Below are 21,267 nucleotides of genomic sequence, written 5' to 3'. Positions count from 1 at the left end.
GAAGGCTCTATAGACCGCTATGGTGCTTTCAGCACCAGACGTGAATTATCACAAGGCTGTGGGCAAATCAGATCGAGGTTGGAAAAGAAGAAAGGAATTTATTTGTGAGGAAGGTCAGAGCTGGAGTACAGAAATGATGGCAGAGCTTTGCAGAGCACCTTCCTAAGCAGTAGGAGGACGAGAGAGGCTGCTTGACACGTACGGGGGAAAAAACAGAAAGGAATTACGTGTGGGGTAGAAGAGGATATAGGAGCACCGGCACTATAGCTAGAGGCAGAAATTTCATAGTTTGTCCTAGTGAATAACTCAATTAACTGCAGAAATAAAATCTATGAAGAGACGAGTGATTAAGGCACTGGCCTGAGTCTCAGCAGACCTGGATTCGGTTCCTGGCTGTTTTCAGATTTCTGTCTGACTTTTGGCAAGCCTCTTCAACTCTCTGCGCCTTGGTTTCCCATCTGTTAAAGAGGAATAATAATATTTCCTTTCTCTCCTGCTTATTCCAGCAGCAAGCTCTGCTGGGCAGGCACCGTCTCTCTCACAGTGTGTGTACAGGACTTTGCCCTCTGGGGTTTCGATCCCTGCACTAAAGCGGGACATACAGGGATGGGGAGTGCCATGTCATAGAAGCCCACTTATTTACAGTTTCTGATGACTAGGGGACTAAACGGTGTACTATAACTTGTTAAACAGATTTCTTAATATCAGTCCTTCAAGGACAAAAGAAAAAAAATCAATCGGTAAATTAGAGAAGGGAAGTGATTCACATCTCCGTTAAGATTTGTAAGAGTCTGAACTTATCTTCTGAAGTAGAAATATCACAGTTTGAGAGAACGGAGAAGACATTAATCACAGCACAAAAGCAGAGAGTTGGCCTTCTCCATTTCTGATCTTGCTCCTCTACACATCTGGCTTCTCTATATGGACTGACCTTTTCAACATTTCTCGCTGACAAGCCGTCTTCTTGATGCACATCGTGGCTTCCCGTGCATGCATATGCTCATGCCCATCTGGTAGGGTGAAATTGTGCCCACTCGCAGGCACACACACTGCAAGCCAGCCTAGGTAATATCAGTTGCAGAGCACTGGTTTAAGAGGACAACCAGCAAACATATAAAATTAAATCTCAGCTGCAGAGACTTTCTGGTAATAAGCAGTCCCAATTAGAAATGCAAATGTCACTGAAAGGGAGCATGTCTGTTGACAGTAGACTTTGAGGAACGCTTTGGTTTTAGTGCTCGTAAATTAATCTTTAATTATGAGCACGCCTCACTTCTGAAGAAGTGCCCTGCACACGCTGAACTGACAGCATGTGAAAGTTTCAGGCTGTTGCTTTCTTCTGTCAACTGAAACGTCTCGCCCCCAAAAAGCAGAGGAGAGCCTTGTCGGCTGGTGGTGGATTTAGTGCTCTAGTTCAGCTCGAACTGGGGCTGGCCAGTGTCACTGACTCTCCAGACGGCAAGAAGTCATCAACCCATTAAAAATGCTGGTATTAAACCAGCGTGACTCCCATGCTCTTGATAAATATAAATACCTAGATGAAGAGTTATCAAGGGTTGGGTTTTCCAAGGGACAGAAGAAAACAGTCCTTGCTCCTGCAGTTCTGTCCTTCTCGGTCACCTACCCTCCATGCAGAGCACACTTTGCCAGCAGAGAGAGGATCACGAGATGCTACAGCAAAACCCTTCTTCAGACCAGCGATGAGAATGTCCAACTCCTCCACTCCCGTGCTGGCTGGATTATTAAAATAACATTTCCTCTTCCAAGTAAGTAAATAAATCTCACTGGCAAGTTTGTCTTGTGACAGCCAACATCTTGTCTCCCCGAGAACTGGGCCAGTGTCCTGCAAAGCTGAAAACCCAACGCTCTAAAACCTCAGGGTGACAGCCAAGAGATACACCAGATCCATACTCTGAGGTAGCAGATACAATGAAATAAGCAAATATGTTCTAGAAATCCTATTATTAAAGTTACAAAAATAGTTTAATTCCTTAAAATTTGAAGTTATGAAACCTTGCTGTCATCTTCCCAGCAAGCTTTTGCTTTTTCAGCCTACAGCTAAGAAGCTTTGCCCCAAAAGCTTCGTTGCCCTGAACAGGCCGTGCTGCACACCCACCTCAAAAGGCCCAGAACACCTGGTTTCAGGCACAACAGGAAGATCAGAACATACCTTATCATAAATATGCATATGTGACACAAGAGCCTGCCGCCTTCTTGGAGAGATGCCATAATTGACGGAACAAAGTACAACAAAACTTCACATCACTGGTGGATCAGAAGAACAGAGGTAACTGAAAGGCTAGAAAATTACAGGTTTACTGACATTCTGCTCAACCTTACCCATTCTTTATTGAAAAGAGATAATAACTATCTATAGGAGAGCTGTCTTAAGGCTCCATTCATTCCCTTTCGCTAGCCCAGCTGAGAGCTGGTATAATACAACGCACACTGGCATCTGGCATGTCATTTAATTACACCTTCAGCTTGCTGGGAAATGTTTGAAGTGTCAAGGTAAGCAAACTATAAAAATATATTTCCCCTGCTACAGGAGAGCTCCTGCAATGGCAAGCAGAGAAGACGGGGCCTGCTCTAGCCATTACTCTGGGTCTGTGCGAGGAAGGTGATGCAGAGGAGTCTAATTCATGAACAATTATCGCCCTTTGATAAGACACCATCTGCTCCCACAGCCTGGCTCCAATTCCCCAACAGACACTTGGGAATTCTTCTCCAAATAAACCATTGGTGTAACAGGAAAACAGTACCATTGGCTCCAGTTAAATTGTGCCTTCTTGCACCAGCACTGAATATGACCCGTTCCTTTAACAAAGAAGAAAAAAAAATGTCAGGGGCAGTAAAATGCCAGTCACCACCACTGAAGGAGCCAGGTGGGGCTCGTTTTAGCTTATCAACCAGATACGTGCTCTGCTCAACAGTGAGAGGCTGTTAGACATCACCTACGGTAAGGATGAAGGTAAACCAATATATCTGTACTAGTGGGCACTTTCTAACCAGTGGTGACTTTCACCCCGAGCTGATTTAAGAAGCTCTTTTAAGGAGCAGAAGCTGATCAGCAAACCAAACAGGCAGGCATTGTATTTCCCCAGTGAATCCCAGTGACATCCTCCATTAGCCAAGGAGAAGCCCACCCACCCATGAGTTAGCCAGCAGTTGAGGGCTTCCAGGTTTTTGTCACTTCTGTGTTCCTACTACACTATGTTTGTAAGAGAAAAAAGAAAAAAAATCTCTAATTTCAGAGACAGCTGTGCTGAGACAGTTGCCCTGATCCTGGAGGTGCTAGGGGTACTTGGCTGCGTTTTGCTTAAGCACCGCTCCCGCAGCACCCTTCTGGAGACAGCCAGCACCATTCTGCTCCACGACTGCTTTTAAGTAAGTCAGCACGTATTTAAAAGCTCAGTTCTCATTGTCACTGCTGTGAAATAAGATTGGCCTCTCCACCAACGCTTCTTCTGGGCCTTGATGCTCTGCATGAGGGACAGGAGACTATACTGGGGGGGGTGACACCCCAGCATCACACCCCGGTTCAGGCTGCACAGTAGTAAAGCTGCAGATAGATAACCTCACCGCTCGCTAAACCAAAGATGACCCCTGAGCCTTTGACCCTGCAAGGCAGTGAAACAAAGCGGAGTGCGTTAGGGCTGGACTTGTTACAAGTAATTGAGGTGAAAGAAATAAATCACACGATTTTTTTCTCTTTGTGCATTGCGGGGGGGGTGTGGGACAAAAGGAGAAGAAAGTTCAACGCAGATGTTAGTCACCTTGTTTTGTTCTTACTAATGGAAATTTCTCAGAAACCAAAATAAAGGGTGTTGTATAAGAACCTGAAGAGAATAAAATTAGCTAGAACCCACATCCTAACTTTTAAACCCAGTGTATGAATGCAGGTGTCTGCAGCTGAGCATGGTATTTTTGTTTCAGCTCATCCGAGCTATGAGTCATTTCCATCAAAAGAGGAGGATGCCTTGATCTGTGTGTGAGTGAGCGCTGGAACAGCAGCTGTTGGAGCAAATACAAACATCCATGCCAAGGATTGTAAGGATGGAGTTTATCTAATATGTAAACAACCACCTGCTGCAAATGAAAAATTACACCCACAGCCACCTGAATAAGATAAGCATATGATGGGGGAAATGAAGAGACAGATTTATTATTAATTTGTTGGAACTTTTGTACCAAACGTCTCTTTTGCAACGGAACAGTAGGATGCACAAGGAAATAGTGCTCCTTGCCCCAGATCTGCTCAGCAGCATTTATTTTGCCTAAGTAATTTTCTTTTCTTTGCTAAGTCTGGTGGAGATGAAAACACCAACCCAAAGAAGATAATTAAAAGCTAAATGAAACCACATACAGCTGTGCTACTACATGGCTAATGAACATGCAAATATATACATATGACAAGGACATAATGCAGACTGGCTGCCTTGAGTGGTTAGCGCAGATTTCCAAGAGCTGGAAATGCTATTGATTATAACTAAGCTAAACTTCCTGACTCCAGACTTCAAAGATCAGCCTCAACATAATCATCACGCAGCATATGGGAACATGGCTGCAAGGAATTGATGAATAATGGCTTGGGGACCTGAACGTTCGCGCGTTCAGGATGGGAGATGCCCTCTTGGCTGCTGAGTGCGGGCTCCTTGGCAGCCAGGACCAACGCCATATAATCCTCCTCAGCATCTTGGCATGCTCTGCCTCGCTGTCAATTAAGATTTTGGAGTTGTGGGTTTTAGCTGGGATATTTATTTTTGCCTTCCCGCTTCACTTGGCAAGATGCTGATATGTGGAGGACACATTTCTGGGAGGACCAGGGCTGTAGGTAACACGTATAAGGCAAAGCTTCTGGGATCCTATAAAACAGAAGGCACGAGCAGCACTGAGAGGTTCTCCTCCGAGGGTCTGCTGACACATCGGCATCAAAGATGACCAAATCAGATTTCCCTTGTTAGTTAAATCATACCCAGCTGAGGGTAATTCCCCAGCCCACCCAGAGGTGAGATGAGTGAGTCGGGGCTCAGCCCTGCACGGAGCAGTTCTCCCTTGGAGGGGACCTCGTCCTCCCCGCAGCCGCCCTGTGCCTGTGCCCCCTTCCCCGGTCATGCCGTGATGGAGATATCACAGAAACAGAGCGAAGCCCATTCCTCCTCCGTGATGACCACAGAAAGGACACGTAGCCTTGGGGATGGCCGTGGCCGAGCGAAAAGCATGGAGAGATGCAGCACAGCCTTCGAGCGGGCTGAAGATGGCTGAGCCACTGGGACAGCCGAGAGAGAGGACACCTACGGAAACCAAATTTGTGCTGAACACAATGGTTAGTGCATAAAAATTAATCAAGTACTACAATGACTTGCTTTATTCATAATACTTAATGGTCATGTAATAGGAGTTTTTATTCAGCAGTTAAAGTTCATAAGTGCAGGTTTTACATGTAGAAAGGTATTATGCTGATAGTTTAATTACACACCTTTCTGCACACCAAAGGAAATGGGTTATGCGGGTTTTATAATTAAAGAAGGACTTCTGAGGGGAAATGAACTTTGCAGTTAGCAATGTAATATTTGATTTTTATCAGATGTTTTTGTTTTGAATTTGCCAGCACTCAGCGGTGTTGTAAACAGGTGAGAACACTCCGAACTGCATGAGGTGTCAGGGGGAAGCTTTGAAAATGCAGCATAAAGTAGCAATATTTAAAAATAGCAAGGGTGAGCATGAGGTATAAACATCACGTGTTTGGGAGGCTCTCCAGTGCTCTGCCCATGCAATTATATACAGTATAAGTCTGTCCAGCACGTCTAGGAAACAGAGGGAAAAAAAAAAACCCCAACCTGGACAAGTAAGTGAAAAATAAACCCTAGCCCTTGCCAAAACAATAAAAAGCTTTACTTTTTATTTTTCTTAATTTTGTTTTCAATAAATTTCATGGCCAGTGAATATAATTTTCCCTTCCTGCATGCCTACAAAGGTGGCAAAGCCAAAAATGTGATGGATGTTTATGTGTGTGTGTGTTTGCTGTTGGAAGACACAGGACTACTCTCAATATTCAAGGCAAAGATGGGCATGAGCCACTGCCAGGTCAGGGCCAGCTCCTGTCTCCCTCTAATAATGATACGGACATCTGTACTAAAGATGGTGGTGTCAGGGAAGTCAGTAGTTCTACGGCTCCTCCCTTTTCCGATTTTAAGAGGCTCTGCTTAGCATAACTTGGTTTCTATATACATATCAAAGCATATAAAAAACTATACATGGGTATATATACATATATATTTACAAACTGCTAGGAGAAATCCATTTTTCTAATACAGCAAATACACCGACAAGAATTTTTCTAAAGTCTAAAATATTTCAAACATCACCAAATGCCCCTCCACTCATATGATACAAACTGACAGGCTCTTACCATGACCAACACAAATGAACATTAACAAATGGGTTGAACCAAAAAAAAAAAAAAAAAAAAAAAAGGTTTTTCAAAAAAAAAAAAAAAAGGGCAAGGCCTGAAATATTTTGAGTACGCCCTTTCCTTTCTGGCAGGGCTGGAGAGCGACTGCCCTGGATATTATGATTTGCTGGTGAAGGTGGAGTCCAGGTGATGGCAGATGCCCGTGACGGGGCTCCCTTTGCTGGCAACAGCCTCCTCAGGCCCTCCAGACCCACCAGTAATATTTGAAATCAGACATCTCACATCCAAATACAGTGGCGTGATTTCAAAATCCTGTTAATTGGACTGGACACTCAATAATTACAACAGGAACAGTTGTGTAAGGGGTGTATCCAAATATAACTGGACATTTTTTTTTTATTTTATTGGCCAACTGCATAAATTAAAGACAATGAGAAAGACGTGTAACTGTTTTTCTCTTATTAAATCCATACACTTTGGCTCCACTCATCATCGTTAACATACTGTGAAAAGAGCTGTTGCTGTATCTTTCACCCCCCATCCTGCAATCAAGCGCTTGCTGCACTGTTGTGGCTTTCAAATAGTCACTTGTTTAAAAATAGAATGTGGTTTTTTTTTAAAAAAAATCTGACTGCCAACTGAACGCAAACAGGTAAAAATTAACATATGCAATTGTCAAATGTCAAATTCAGCTCCTCAGCCACCAAGATTTACATTGCCTGGTGAGTGGGGCTCACGCTACTTTGAGGCTGCATTGCCTACAGGCAGAAGTTGTGCAAATAAATATGTACACTTAATTTTTTTTAAGTTACACTGTGCTTGCTGGGTGTGCATGCATGATTCGTTCTTTGTGACCTGTGCATTTAAACAAAAGATCCATTAAGCCCGGAGCTAACAGCTCAGCCTCCACGGGGCAAATTCGGGGTGTACCGCACGGTAACAACGATGGTCGCAGGGTACCCATTCCTACCAGGTGTGTGAGTTCTCCACCCTTGCAAAAGAGGATACTGTTCCAATTATTTTTTTTTTTTAAGTCTAACAAGGGTAATTATAACAGGATTAACAGATTTTTTTTTTCCCCCACTGCCTTATATCAGAGAGAGTATTATACCAGAGCTATGAGTAGATGCATTTTTACTGTATATGGAAATGTGTTAAAATGAATGTATAGCTCAAACACACTCATCATCCATTGTATTGTTTTGTAGAAGCCACTTCTCCCATGAAGGGCAACCACATGTGAAGGGAAAGAGTCCAAGTAAGTATTTGGTAAACAATTGAAAATGAGAGACAAATAGCGCTGTGCAATCACACCATCTTACTTCAAATACCCACTCAAAAAAAAAAAAAAAAAAAAAAAAAAAAATCCATTCCCTAACAAGCCAAGCCTGGCTCCCTAAACCGGGAGGAATCGCAACGCTGGTAAACTTGCAGAAATATTTTTACAATTTTATTAGAGGTTTTAATTCAGTGCTTTATCTACCTCTGTTAGTCTGCAAAATAGCTTTAAATATTCAAGTGGTAATTAATGAATCTTTTATGTTGCAAATCAAACATTTTCATCTGTGCTGTGGTACAGTGGCAGCGAGAAGGAGGGGTTTAAAGTGTAATTGTTTCTACTGTTCCCCTTGCAGTGCTGAATGCCTTTTTACCCTTTATTATATCATTGGCTTTTGCTTCAGTTCATCAGCGCTTCGCCACATCTTATCGTTCGATATTTGCTGTCTATTTTTTTTTTTTTTTCAGTTCAAGATTTCTTACTGTGCCTTTGCCAGAGACATTCCTAAGGAGATGGAAACTCTCTGAATGTGGAATTTTCGCATGAGTGCAAAATAATAAAAAGCATGTGTGTATTAAAAAGGGATCAACTTAATGGGAAATGAGCATTGGGTTACATTAATATTCTATTACAGTAAAAATCATATTTAATAAATTTTCTCCAGATTTTTCAGAATCTTACTGTATTTTTCTAAGTCGTATGCCAATCCAAAGAAACAGTGTATATGATACATTTGATTTATGTTAAGTAAATAACCTGCACAGCCCATTTTTTGGTTTAAAAAAAAAAAATATTAAGTGTAGAAACACACACCAGACTGAAATGTGTGCTTAGTTTCCATCTGCTAGGAGGAATAGGGCTGGTCTTGTGCAGCAGAAAGCCTTTATAAACAGTATTCTATTTTATTGATGCTATATGTGGATTTTTATGTTATGTGGCAAGAGCAGGAGAATGAAAACATTGTAATTTATCCTAACCCGTAAAATTATACTAGTACTAAAGTAATTACTTCACATATTAAAATACGGTTTCCTTTACTTTCTTTTGTCATCACATAAAATTAGGCGTTGAGCGCTGCAGCGCGAAGGGGCCGGAGCTTTTCTTGCCTTCACAAAGGATTGACACATCCTTGATTGTACACTATATCACCCGACCCTTGTTGTTCTGTGACCCTAATTAATATTATACTCAGTGACATTTATGTATCAGAGCAATAAGCTAAACAGGAAACAATTTATGTCACCTAAAGCTTTTTAACAAATCGATGCAACTATTTGTAATTGCTTGTTTCACAAGATTAAAAGTACTCAGCCTTGATCTTCGCCCACAGTTTTGTGGCCAACATGACCCGTGCTTCCGTTGTAAAATAGGAGTGTTGGTGATCAGCACCTATTTCCATCAAGTAATCCATATTGCTAATATTTCTGGAATTTTAATGTAGTTACAATTTATAGCCGATCAAATGTGGTTACCTAAATTGCTGTTGCTAGTAGACAGTTTAACTGTCTTTATTAATTACAGTATAATTTAATGTTTGAGTACAGGCACTTGTGTTGGTCATTTTTACAGCCAAAGCAGTTATGTGCCTTATGACGAACCATTTTAGCATTTTCAATGGAAATTTGCTAATATGATGAGTGATAAAAATGTCAAACTCTGGTAAATAATGGTTATTGCTTTGGCTGGAATTAATCCTTGAAAGGACGGTTACCTTCAAATTAACATTATAACTTGAAGAAAAAAAAATGTTTTTCAGGCTTCTGAGATGCGTAAAAAATGGCCACTCAACTCCTCTAAATAAATACATACAAAACCTCACAAAGCCCTTTTTTTTTTTTTTTTCTTTTCCTCCAGGTAGACAAGAGAAATTTCCTGTGGCATAAAAAGGGAGGAGGGGCTATTTTTCGTCAGTAAATACCCCAAGGTGATGTTGTTTACCACGTCTAGCTCGCGTGCTTTGAAGATACCGAGCAACGGGAAGAAAATGGGGCAAAAAGAAGGACTTTTTGCTATTCCTCGGCCCTGGGGGTTTGGGGCCAAACCCAGGTGCGGACGGCACGAGGGCCGCGTCCCGCCGCATCCAACGCTTCGCCGTGACGGAATTAACCACCGCCGCCGCGAAGATGAAAGATCGCCCTGATTAAGTCACCATTAAACGAACGTTTAACATCATCGTTGAAGACGGAGCCTGATTAATAGGTCAAGAAGGGCTAATTACGCTTTGTTGTGAGGAAGGGCGTTATGTGTGCCTGCGTAGAGGCGCCGGGAATTGCTAGTCCCTTAAATTAGTCCAATAACGTGAAATTTGTCGTACTCCGTGATCACGGCCCAAGTTAAATGTCACCGTTCGGATCATCTGCAGAGAGCAGCTGGGTGTGCGCGGAGCCCGGCGGCTGCCGTGGCCTCCGGGGCCCCCAGCTCCTCTGCTGGGACCCCCCCATCTTCTGCCGCTTCTCCTTCCAGTACAGGAGAAACCCAGAAAAACTATGCGCTGGCTCCGGTTTTCTTTGGAAACTACTCAAGAGCCGCACTGCCTCACCAGCGACCATAAAAGTGCTTTTCAGCTGTGGTGGAAAGCAGCGTTTCTGACTGGAAAAGGTATTTCCCAGCTGGCCGTTGCTGGTGGCAGCGCTGCGAGGTAGGAAGGCATTTTGCGATGTTCCACGATACGGCAGCCAGGGAGGAGAAATGTGGTTAATAAGACAAAGACGATACAAAAGGTTGCAGAGAGCCAGGCTCTCGTCTGCCGCTTAGGGCAGCGTTAAGTCGGGCAGGAGGGGAAGGGCCCGATCCTGCCCCTCGAGTCGGCGCGAGTTTCTCGGCGTTTGGCACCTACCCCAGCAGCTCTCCTTAAATCGGAGGCCGCAGAAAAGTCGGCAGACGAGGAACGCCGGCCTCCGAGCGACGTTCGCTCGGGGAGGTGAAACCCCCGAGTCATCTGGGGTGGCTTCACGGCTCACCACCTGCCTGATGGTGACCGGCGCGGGGACGCGCCGTCCTCGCAGAGCTCCTTCGGGGACGCGCTGCTCCGCCCGGAGCCCACCCTCCCACCCACGTTTTATTGACGCGGACCACTCCTGACCCAACACCCATCAGGTTCCGGCTTAACACCCTCCGCCTGTGACTCAGGAAAATTTTGATCCCCAAAGTGGGACCTCCCCAGTTCACTAAAACCTCACTAGTGACAGAAGTGCAATACACAACCAAAGCCAAATTTTACTCTCTGTGTTTTGGTTATTAAAATCTACCAGTCAATACCATTCTGAGACACATTATAATGAGTGTGCAAAGACTCCCCCCCCAAAAAAAGTAGTTATCTGGTATAATTTTATGATAGAATATTTTTATAAAATCATTTGTACTAATTTAAGCATTTATCATTATATGCAAAAAGATTTCTTGATGAGAATATTATAGACGGTGCATGTTTTTGACATTAGCATTTTATTTGGATGACTAATCTTGCAGATGTGAAATTTTAATGAATTATTCATGAAAAATCTCTCCTCTGAAATTTCAGTTTGCTGCTAATGCTAGTTATTAAACATTTTATTTTTCTTTCTAGAACTTGATGAAGAAAATAAATGCGTGCTTACTCGAAAGAAAGGAAGGTGGGTTTCTCCTTTAAAGTTTGTCTCGGGTGACAGTGCGACTCGGGACTTTGCTCCTCATGGTTTTGTGGACCAAGAGGTTGACCCTGCAATCCCCTTTTCGCGTCCGTACAACGCGGGTCCAACCCTTCCTACTGAAGCCAGCAGCGCAGCTCCCATCGGGGCACTGCACTTGGAAGGATCTGCAGGATGAGGCTCCAAACCTCTTCTTCCACGTTCTCCCCTCTGAAGTAGAGTCCGATGAGAAAGCAAATACCCTCAACTCCCTGTGACCCTAATGGTCAAGTGCTGATGGACTTTCTTGGAAAAGCAGACGAATTCTTTGAATGACGGCGTCTTCCTTGCTTCCAGTGCTCAAGCCTCAAACGACTGCCCCGTCCAGACCAGCCGTGAGACCGTCGCTAAAATCTCCTGCAATTGGATGTGGCTGGGGGAGACCAACCACAAGGAGAGCGATGACACTGTCCACGACCGTGCTGGGACATGGGTGAGATACAACCAGCTGCTCCATGGATCAGCGCTGGGGCCCGGGGCCTCAGGGGATGCGACACGGGTGTCATTGGGGAGGGGGGAACAAAACAAAAACTTAGGACATGGCAACTTGCATTACCAGTGTGAACAACCAGCATTTTTATTGCATTTGAGAATGCTATAATGTCAGTAATTAGTACTGACTACACAACATTTTTTATTGTCTGTATCAACAGACATGGAATGATGGAATTACAGTTGATGTAAGGAATGAGTTTCTTTTATGCCTTATCAAAAAAAAAAAAAATCTTGTTACTGGCAGCACATACACACAAAGCACCATGCTAACAGTCTGGACTGTACCATTTTCATCAAGGCTTATGGGTAGAAGATACTTTGTTACCTGTTCTGGGCCCATTAAAATGCAGTCGTTAACTGCAAATTCACCTCGCAAGACTAGAATACTAAATGACTTCTGAAACATCTAAAAACTCACTCTGAGTTCATTAACCAAAGGTACCAAAGGATTTCAAAAGAGTTTAAACACATTTTTTTTCCATGCTATAATGAATGTGAGATTACTGGCGATCTGAAAACTACAATAGTTCAAAATTATTTTTAAAAACTTTATATATATATATTTATGTATGTATATATATAAAATATCTAATGATCTGCAATATTTGTAGAACCAGAATCCCTGCCCCGCCCTCTTCCCAAAGCGGGAGCTCCAGGAGAGGGGAGGTGCAGGACCTGCAACGGGACTCTTGCGAGTGAGAATCAAAAAGGTAATCGTTTTTTGTGGTCACTTATTCTACATAAGCCTTGATTTTTCATTTCACTTCTAGTTGAATGCAGAAACCTAACAGGTTTTACATTTACAAACTTTTTTTTTTTTGTGGACAAGGAAGGCTTTGACTCTCATTCCTGACAGCGATTTACCTGATACATGGTACTACTTTCATAATGTACGCTTTTCTTTGAGAAAAAAAACATGTAACAAATTGTCTTTACATCTTGGCACCTTGTAAAGTTTTTTTTTTTTTTTTATACAAAAGTTCAATAGTTTGACACTCCCCATTATTAATCACTACTTCACTGATAAACTTTGAAAGTGTGACCCTGGAATTCATCATGCAAAATATTTACTGCAGCAGGAGAAAAACTTTTTTTTTTTAAATGACTTTTTTTTTTTTTTTCCTTTCAAATATATGAACTTTGTTTAAGACAGCCAGAAAAGGCAGTGGTAAGATAACAGAAGGGGTGGGAAAGTATCAAAAAAACAGCTTAAACACAAAAACTGTACAAAAATGCTTGGATCAATGATAACAGGAGAAAAAAAAAAATCTGTCAACTATGTTACAATTTAAAAGCTGAAAAAAAAAGTCAGGGATTTTCTCCCACATGTCAGCAAATGTCATCCAATATTCTTAAAGCAAGGATAACTAAATAAAATACATGTGCAGCGTATTCTGCAATTCCATTACATACAGTAGTTTTTTTTTTTCAAAGCTATTTTTTTTAGTATAGTTAATATAAAGCAGTTGCACAAAAAGCAAAAGGTGTTTTGACAAACAGGTCTGCATTTATTCCTTTTGAGGAATGATATCTAAAAAAAGGACCTTTCCACCTTTTCCTCCCTCCCCACCCTCCCCCCAAAAGACAAAGGCTCACACAGACACAGTGGGATATATATGTACAACATAATAAACCCCTCCCTAAAGAAGCAACTGTATATCCAAAGGGATACAGAATCAGAATTGTAAAAATCATAGTGAAGTTTGCTTGATGTAAAGCCTGAGATTTTCAGTTGGTTCTTCTGCAAGGCTGCGACACCTGCCAGATATGTTAAAATCTAATTTTTTATTTCTTTTTCTCTTTTTTTATTTTTTTTATTTTTGCTACAGTCTTTAGACTAAGCATGCAAGACATACAACTAAGTGCAACTGAGTGAAATGTATTTTTTATTTACTCATTCCCTAACAGTTTGGACTGAGGTATGCGTACTAACAGTTTCTCATGCTGTTATCTTTACTCATGTCTAGCTACACATGCTGAGAATGAACTAATCTACCAGATTTTTATCCCCTTCTGAATACCGAACTAACCAGCAAAAACCACTCAGTTTAGAAGCACAGGGCTCAATTCTCATGATCCCCATCTGGCTACCGCCGGCACGTCACGAAGCTGCCTGGATATAATTTAAACAAAACAAAAAAATGTTTCAAATGACCACAGACTGCCCTTTTTTTCTCTTCTTTTTTTTTTTTTGTCTTTTGAAACAGAAAGCAGAGTTGAGTTTTATAAAAGTAACTGCCAATAAATTTTTTTGTACCAAAGCTTATGAGTGGACAGGAGTGTTACTTCCTTATGAAAAATGCTGACCAAAAACTAAACAAAACTGAGCAAATGTGCCAAGATCAACCAAAATTAAAGCAGTCATCCTAGCACAGTCCCGAAACAGAAGTGGCACACAATCTGTAGAACCAAAGACCAAGAAAATTTTTTTTTTTTTCATTTAATTCTAGAAATACTATTATGTGGTCCAGTTAAATTGTGGGAGCTTTTCTGTTCTCTTCTGTATTTTATTAAACTGCCTCCTTTATCTGATACTCTAATTTTCCGCGAAATAACTGTGTCTTTGCTTTCTCCAGCTCCCTTCTCATAGCTCCACCAGCAACACTGATTCCTAGTTTTAGCCTCAAAAGCTCTCCTCAATTCCTCTTTACAGACTTTCGTTTTGGTCACTGTAAAGAATTGCAAATAAAAAGTAACAACTTTGGTTCAGACATCTACTTGGCCTTCTAAATTTTCTAGAATAAAGGAGCAGTTTCCCTCTCAGGTTAGCAATAGCCCACATCTTGTCATTTCCCTCTAAATTCTTCAACCTCCTTTGATCAACAATAAGAGGATATTTGGCTTCATAAGATAAAGCATATAACAGAGAACATAATTTACCTTTGTGTAATATCTTTGGTAATTTTAGGAAAAAAAGGTACAAAGAAGAATATAAATTAAGCTCTGAAAGGCTTTTTGAAATAATAAAAAACCTACAGTCCTACATAAATAAATGAGTGACTGAAAAGTGGTTGTAAAATGAAAATGTTTAGGTGTTTGGTGACCGAGGTTTACTGACCTATCGCAACAAATTTTGTATGTCATGTTTGCTTTGAAGAGCCTTGCCAGTTTTGCCTAACAAGCCCCGGCACGAATTCTCTCCTAGATCTCCTGTCTCCTACGGCGAGGTTTCCATACTGGCTGGTGTAATATTGCATAACAATCTTAACTGCAGTACTGGATTTGCACAGCTGAAAATTAACACTTTAGCATTAGTGGGGCTCCGTCCTTATTAACTCCCGTAACAAGTTCAATCTGAAATCTAATTTGTATTCAAACAGATTAATGCCACCAAGCAATCCTGAACTGATGTTTAACCGTGAAACATCACCACGTACAATAACAATTTAATGAAGTCATCTTTCCAACCACTATTTGCAAATGCAAATGCAAAAATAAAAAAAATAAAAAAAATTGTAATAATAAATGTATAGGTGCCCATCTCGGTAATCTTAGATATTCCAGAAAGATTTGTTGACCCATTAGAACTCGTGTTAAACATCCGAGAACCTGCCACTGTACTTATTCATCCTCTAATAAAAGTGAACTCTGTTGGTGCTGCATATATTTCTTTGTGCTGTTCAATTTTGTGGCATTTGCTAATATTCACCGTTGCTGCCAAAAAAACCCCCCAAAAACCCCCAACAAAACCCAAACCAAAAAAAAAAAATATATTAAAAATACTGCTTTGTGGAATGAATCTGTGTTGCTTCCTACAGTGTTTCTATGTTCATCTGTCATTCATTCTCATTCTTGCAGTACTTCGTTCCTCTCTCTCCGTTGGACAACCCTTCCACATGTATAGTGCAGCATTTGGGACCTTTTCAAAAAACAACAGCAAAAAAAGGAGACACCAAAATGGAATGTTTTCCATAGCTAAAGAAAACATGGTGGCATCTGAAGGAAACTGGAATGAATGACAGAAAAAACTACAAACAATTCAATGACATTCAGCTTCGTATAATAAAAACACCTATTAACATTCATCACAAAGTACAGAAAACGTTGAAGCCTCCGAGAGGCCCTGGGCCCAGATGAGGCCTGAGGTCAGAACTTAAAATGGTAGAGGAGAAGTGGGGCGGGGGGAATAAAAGCAATACATTAAAAAGTTTGGGATAATTTTTTCTTTTAACCCCTCCCCGATATACACGCTCACACACACACACACATATCCACACACGTGCACACACAGGCCTTCCCCATCCCAAATGGAAGCAAAAAAAAAAAAAAAAAAAAAAGAAACCAACAAAAAAACCAAAAAAAAATGGAGTAAAGGCAGTGATAATCAACATGCAGTACTGTGCAAATATGTTGTCCATTGGAATCCTTAAAATCTGGGCAAAGACTTGATCTGCAGTTCAGGTGTACATGCTCAGTTTGATGTCCTCAAGTGTCCAAAATTGGCAGGACCTGCAGTCCACAGCTGGCTGCTAAATGCAAGTGAATCAGTTTAGCAAATTTACAACACTGATGTTGACTGTAAGAGAGGAAAATCCCAAGTACCAAACAAGTCCATCCAATGCACAGAGTACAAATTCCTTTTTTCAACAAAAAGTAGAAAAATCAAAAATACTCCCAAATGGGATACTTGATGGCACTAAGAGTTAACATATTTCATAGTTGTCAAAGTGGACTGAGAATCCTCCAGACTGTACAATAATGGAGAGATTTCACAGCTAAGTTTGACGTGTTCTTCCAATCTTCATTCTCAGGATAACGATGTCAGACATACTCATTCTATGTCCTCATTTACAGGTTCATCTTCATAATCTCTGTCGTGATCGAAATCTGGACTGTGGTTGGCTGTTGTCACTAAGGATAGCGGGCCTTCATTTTCATCTGGGTCTAACGGTTCTTCTTTGACATGCACGGGGTGCCTGGAAAAATGAAAACATGGTCAATCAGCAAGTTGCTAGTTCAAAAAACGGCTTTGACAGCTCAGGTGGTTTGCGGAGAAAGGCGAGGCGGTTTGGGGGTTCAGACTTGGTGTGCCAGGTCTAAGAGCTCCAAGTCACCAAGGAGAAGACCCTCCACTTCTGCGACAGCCACTGAAGCCAAGCGAAGGCTATGCCAGGCAGGCAGAGCTCAACTTCCCTGAGAAAACACTCTGGGAGGAGAACCTCCACAGGGTTTCTGTCTTGGGATCGAGAGAAAATGCTCTCAGCTGACATATTAAGTTGATTAATACAATCTTTGGATAAATAAGCGGAATAAGCATCCAAACAGCAAAGCAGCAGTTTGTCAGCCCGCCGAGCCGGCGGAGGCTGGGCTAATCATCGCTCGCTGTGTGTGCGGCGTCTCTCGTTAACATGCAGAACCTGTGAGACAACTCTCCAGAGGACGACCCCAAGTGAGGTTCTATCATTAATCAACTTCAAGCAAACACAGCAAAGAGACACCATGATACATGCTTTAAACTCCAAATTAATGCATATTTTTACAAACTGTCAATAAGGGAAGAAAAGCCCTGCCAGGAAACACAAACAGAGAGGAAAAGGCTCGCTCAACACAACAATATGATAAGAAAGCACAGTCCTAACGAGAATAATAACACTGTCAGCTGTAAACAAGGCAGAACATGATCCCCAGCTCATGGTGGGCACAAGGATGTACTAAAGAGATGAGATCTGCCAAATTTCTCATTACGGCATAGCACATGAATAACCCGCAGGGGAACGGGGCTTGGTCATTCAAAACGGGTAAGATAACAATTGAAAAATGTTGTTCGTAAATCATATTTACAACAAATCCTATACAAATACAAATTACCTTTTTTTCCCTTTTTTTTTTTTTGTTAGGCAGCTTTTGAAATGTAAAATAGCCATGTGAGTCAATAGTGTCTTGTTGGTGGGACTTTATAGGAAAGTAGGATTTTATTGACATTACCAAGTATTAATAATGCGACACAGCAATGGAGACCCTGTTTGCTTCCTAAATAATTGATGTTGTAGGCAATCCCTTAAAATAAAGTGTTAATGAGTTCAAGTCCCACTCTGTCTCTCATTGAGTTGATATCCACCTCCTAGAGCCTTGTTTTATCTCCACGCGGGCTGATTTAACCCTTTCATGCAGGCTATGTGAAAACGTAGCCTGAAGCGCAAACCTTCATTCTAAGAACTTTTTCTCTCCTTGCGCAGCTTTGCTTTAAAACGAATGATTTAAAATAGCTGCATTTTATTTTATGTTTTGTGTGGATAGGAACGACAATACTGTTTGTACTCCGTTGCACTGATGGACAGCAAGAATAAATCACCGAACAGGGAAAATGCACTCGGTATCTGCATACAAGCCAAAGGTAATCTTGCTTACTTCAAGGGACCTGGGAGAACCAGTTAGACCCTTGTCCAGCGTGCAAAGCTGTACCGCACCCTATTTATTTATTTCGGCTTGAGCCTGGATCAGTTTAGGAAGCATCTAACTTGCTGACTACAGGCATTTCTAATGTGAGCTGTGAATGCCTTTCAAGTCCCTGCATATTTCAACTTCTTGAGTTTTAAAGTGCTAGATCAATACTTAAGTATTAACTGCACCTTCCAACCCATCCAACAAAGGAAGGGTGGGGAGAAGTGCTGCAGCATCCCTGAACACAACGCTTTTTCCTTCAAATTCACAAATACATGTCCTATCAACACATCCCTGGGAGCTAAGAGGTTCCTCTGCATGTCGCATAATTTTTGCAAAAATTACGAGACATTACTCGTACAATTTTGACCTAATTATTGAAAAAGGAAGGGTAAAAAAAAAAAGACTGGGAGGAGATGATTCAAATATCAGAGGTTAAGAATTACCCTATGCATATAAGAAGTCTCGCGAGTGGATTGTCATCTCAGAGGTGTGCATGTGCTAACTGTCCCGGTGGCGCATGGCACTAGCCAATGTGAAACCGTGCTGATTATTTGCAACTAGAAAAACTTGTATTATGAATAGGCTGTGGGGCCCCTCACTTGGGAGAAAACGTGAAACGAAAAACAGAAGAAAAAGGGGGAAAGAGCAGCTACACATAGAGACCAATAAAGTGTGTGCTACTCGACCTTTATGGCAGTGATCTTTTTTACTGCTGTTTTAATTTAAGGCTTGCTTGTTGGCTTTCTGGTTTGGATGCTGCTGCTGGGCTTATTTTTGTGTTTTGTTTTTTTAAAGTATTATTTTTGAAAACACAGATAGGAAATTTTCAAAGGAGAGAGGAGAAGGCACGTCACATGCAGCAGAGGTGGCCTTGGCACATGGACGGGAGTTTCTCCAAAGGCTGCTCAGGGGCCACGTCTCGGTGTCCCACCGTATCCCTGTACCACCTCGCGCTTGGCCAGAGGGCAGAAGTGAACCGGTGCCAGCAGATAAAGATAGGTACCCGCTGGGCTTGCAACCACCCAAAATGCTGTGAAAGCTCTTTCAAAGGTCCCTGAACCTTTCCAAAGCAAACTCTGCTCCCCTTCTGGTTTTGTTATGAAAGCAGGTGAAACCAGGTGGTTTTAACTGAGTTTCTCTTTGAGGTTTGGTGTGGTTCCCAGAAGTCAAAAACCCAAAACTCCAGGAGTGAGAAGCAAAGCAAGCACCAAGTTCTGAAAAGGGCTGCTCGACCCCGAGTGAGACAAAGCCAGAGAGGGCCACAGAGCCACGGGGAGGCACAGCCATGCCAGCCTCCGCCAGCAGCTCACGTGTTGCACAAACATCAGACAGCGAGCCTGGCAAAAACTCCATCCCCCAAATTAGGAGGGTTATCTGGGTACTACAACCCCCTGGGGAGAGATCTGCATGGAGAACAACAAAAAAATTCAACTACTTGTGCACTCTGTCAGCTGTAACCACAAAGTGGCATTTGAGGAGGAAACCTTACTGAATCCGTGATTTTGCTCAAACATTTCAGAGCAACTGAAATAAATAAGCTTAAATAAGCTCAAAGGCAAAGGGAGACTTTCATATCTCTCAAGTAAATCTGAATCTCTATTTACCACCTCACCAAAATCCCAAACTGGGGAACAAAAACTTCCTTTAGAGACTAAATAATTCAGTCTCTTAGAATTACAGAAAAGGTAAATGCTGGGCTAGGCAAAAAAAAAAAAAAGCAGGGGGGGAGGAGGGCAGGGAGAGAAAGAAAAAAAAAAGAAAGGGTTTCCCACTTCAGTTTTCATAGTAGCAGAATTTCAGCACATTCCTTTTAAGTAGATGCCTAAGACTCCAGAAGGGGTTAACAATAAATAACCTTGCTGAACACAAGATTCCCCTTCTTTTCACATCTGAGTAATTCTTTTGTTTGTCCACTCTGGGAACAGAGGAGTTTTTAATAAAGCTGACTGTTGTTTAAAGCCACTGAGTTCTGGTGGTGCACACAGCATGGAGTAGTTTGCTTTGTGGCTACCTTTGGAGCATATCAGGATGAAAGTGTTATGTCCCCAAGCTGTAATTATGCGACTACTTTCTAGTGTTTCAAAAGGAGGGAGAAAGAAGGAAGGAAAAAAAAACCAACCACCTAGCCGTGGTTCAATGTGTCATAAAAAGGAAACGAAGGCGCGGTAATAAGACTTCAGCTAAAGTGTTAGACTTCTTAGCTGTCATGTTAACAAGGTCCTTTAAACCTTACAATAAAGTTTAAAGCTTGATTTATTCTAATATACTGAAATTGTTTAAAAAATAATTTGCATTATGACAAGGAAATCTGTTCTGAGAAAAAACCTGAAAATGTCATTAACAAAGCAGGCTTACAGAAAATAAAAAGCTGCACAGCGTCTGGAAATCTGCTGTTGACTCACAATTTTATTTAGTACACAAGGTAAACACTGCAACATGTGAATGGAGTTCTGGCTTTAGATCCCCTCAAACTACTTAGAAACACCATTTTAATGGGGAAGCTCAGAGGCTGGTATTGGAACATCACCCGGCCACATTCTACTTACGCAAAAAGAAATGTTCAGCAGAGAACACATATATTATCAATTCTGAGAAAATGAAAACACTCAGGAAACAATCATTTCCATATTACAACAGAAAATTGGATTTTCTGGTGAATAATGAAAATGAGGCATCCCTCCCCCCCGACCTCCTCTCTCTCCAGTATTTGTTCTGTGCCCCTCACCTTGGTATCAATGTGCTAAGAGATGATTATTAAGTGCAACAAAGGCCACGGCTATGCACAGTTCTGGAAGATGTCCTAGCCTGTTTCAACTCGGTTATTTTTCCCTCCTTGCAGTCTCTTCAAAGACAACGAAACCTTAGGTGAAATGAGAAGTGCATGAACTACACTAGCCTTGAACTTGCAAAAAAATAATTACTTGGATTAACGCAACATCATAAACGTTCATCCCTGTCTGTTAGGCCAGGAGAAACCCTTGGGAGAAGCCTTGTTTCTGGAGAAAAGCCACGTCCCTCCACTCCTCCTT

The 21,267-nt window shown here is 41.7% G+C and overlaps 1 protein-coding gene across 4 annotated transcripts in view; it reads right to left on the bottom strand.

Moving 5' to 3' along the window:
* Positions 1 to 14,031: 14,031 nt before the first annotated feature.
* Positions 14,032 to 21,267, bottom strand: part of FOXP1 (forkhead box P1) — a 342,200-nt gene continuing 334,964 nt past the window's right edge. For all 4 annotated transcript variants that reach the window (XM_010570618.1, XM_010570610.1, XM_010570626.1 and 1 more), the window contains one exon: positions 14,032 to 16,770. In XM_010570618.1, coding sequence (XP_010568920.1) covers positions 16,626 to 16,770 — 145 coding nt within the window. In that variant the 3' untranslated portion in view covers positions 14,032 to 16,625. The remainder of the gene's footprint in view (positions 16,771 to 21,267) is intronic.

This window comes from Haliaeetus leucocephalus, unplaced genomic scaffold (genome assembly GCF_000737465.1).
Source record: "Haliaeetus leucocephalus isolate CR32 unplaced genomic scaffold, Haliaeetus_leucocephalus-4.0 Scaffold2, whole genome shotgun sequence".
Classification (NCBI taxonomy): domain Eukaryota; kingdom Metazoa; phylum Chordata; class Aves; order Accipitriformes; family Accipitridae; genus Haliaeetus; species Haliaeetus leucocephalus.
The sequence above is the reverse complement of the archived record's forward strand: the minus strand, read 5'-3'. Positions and strand labels throughout refer to the sequence as shown.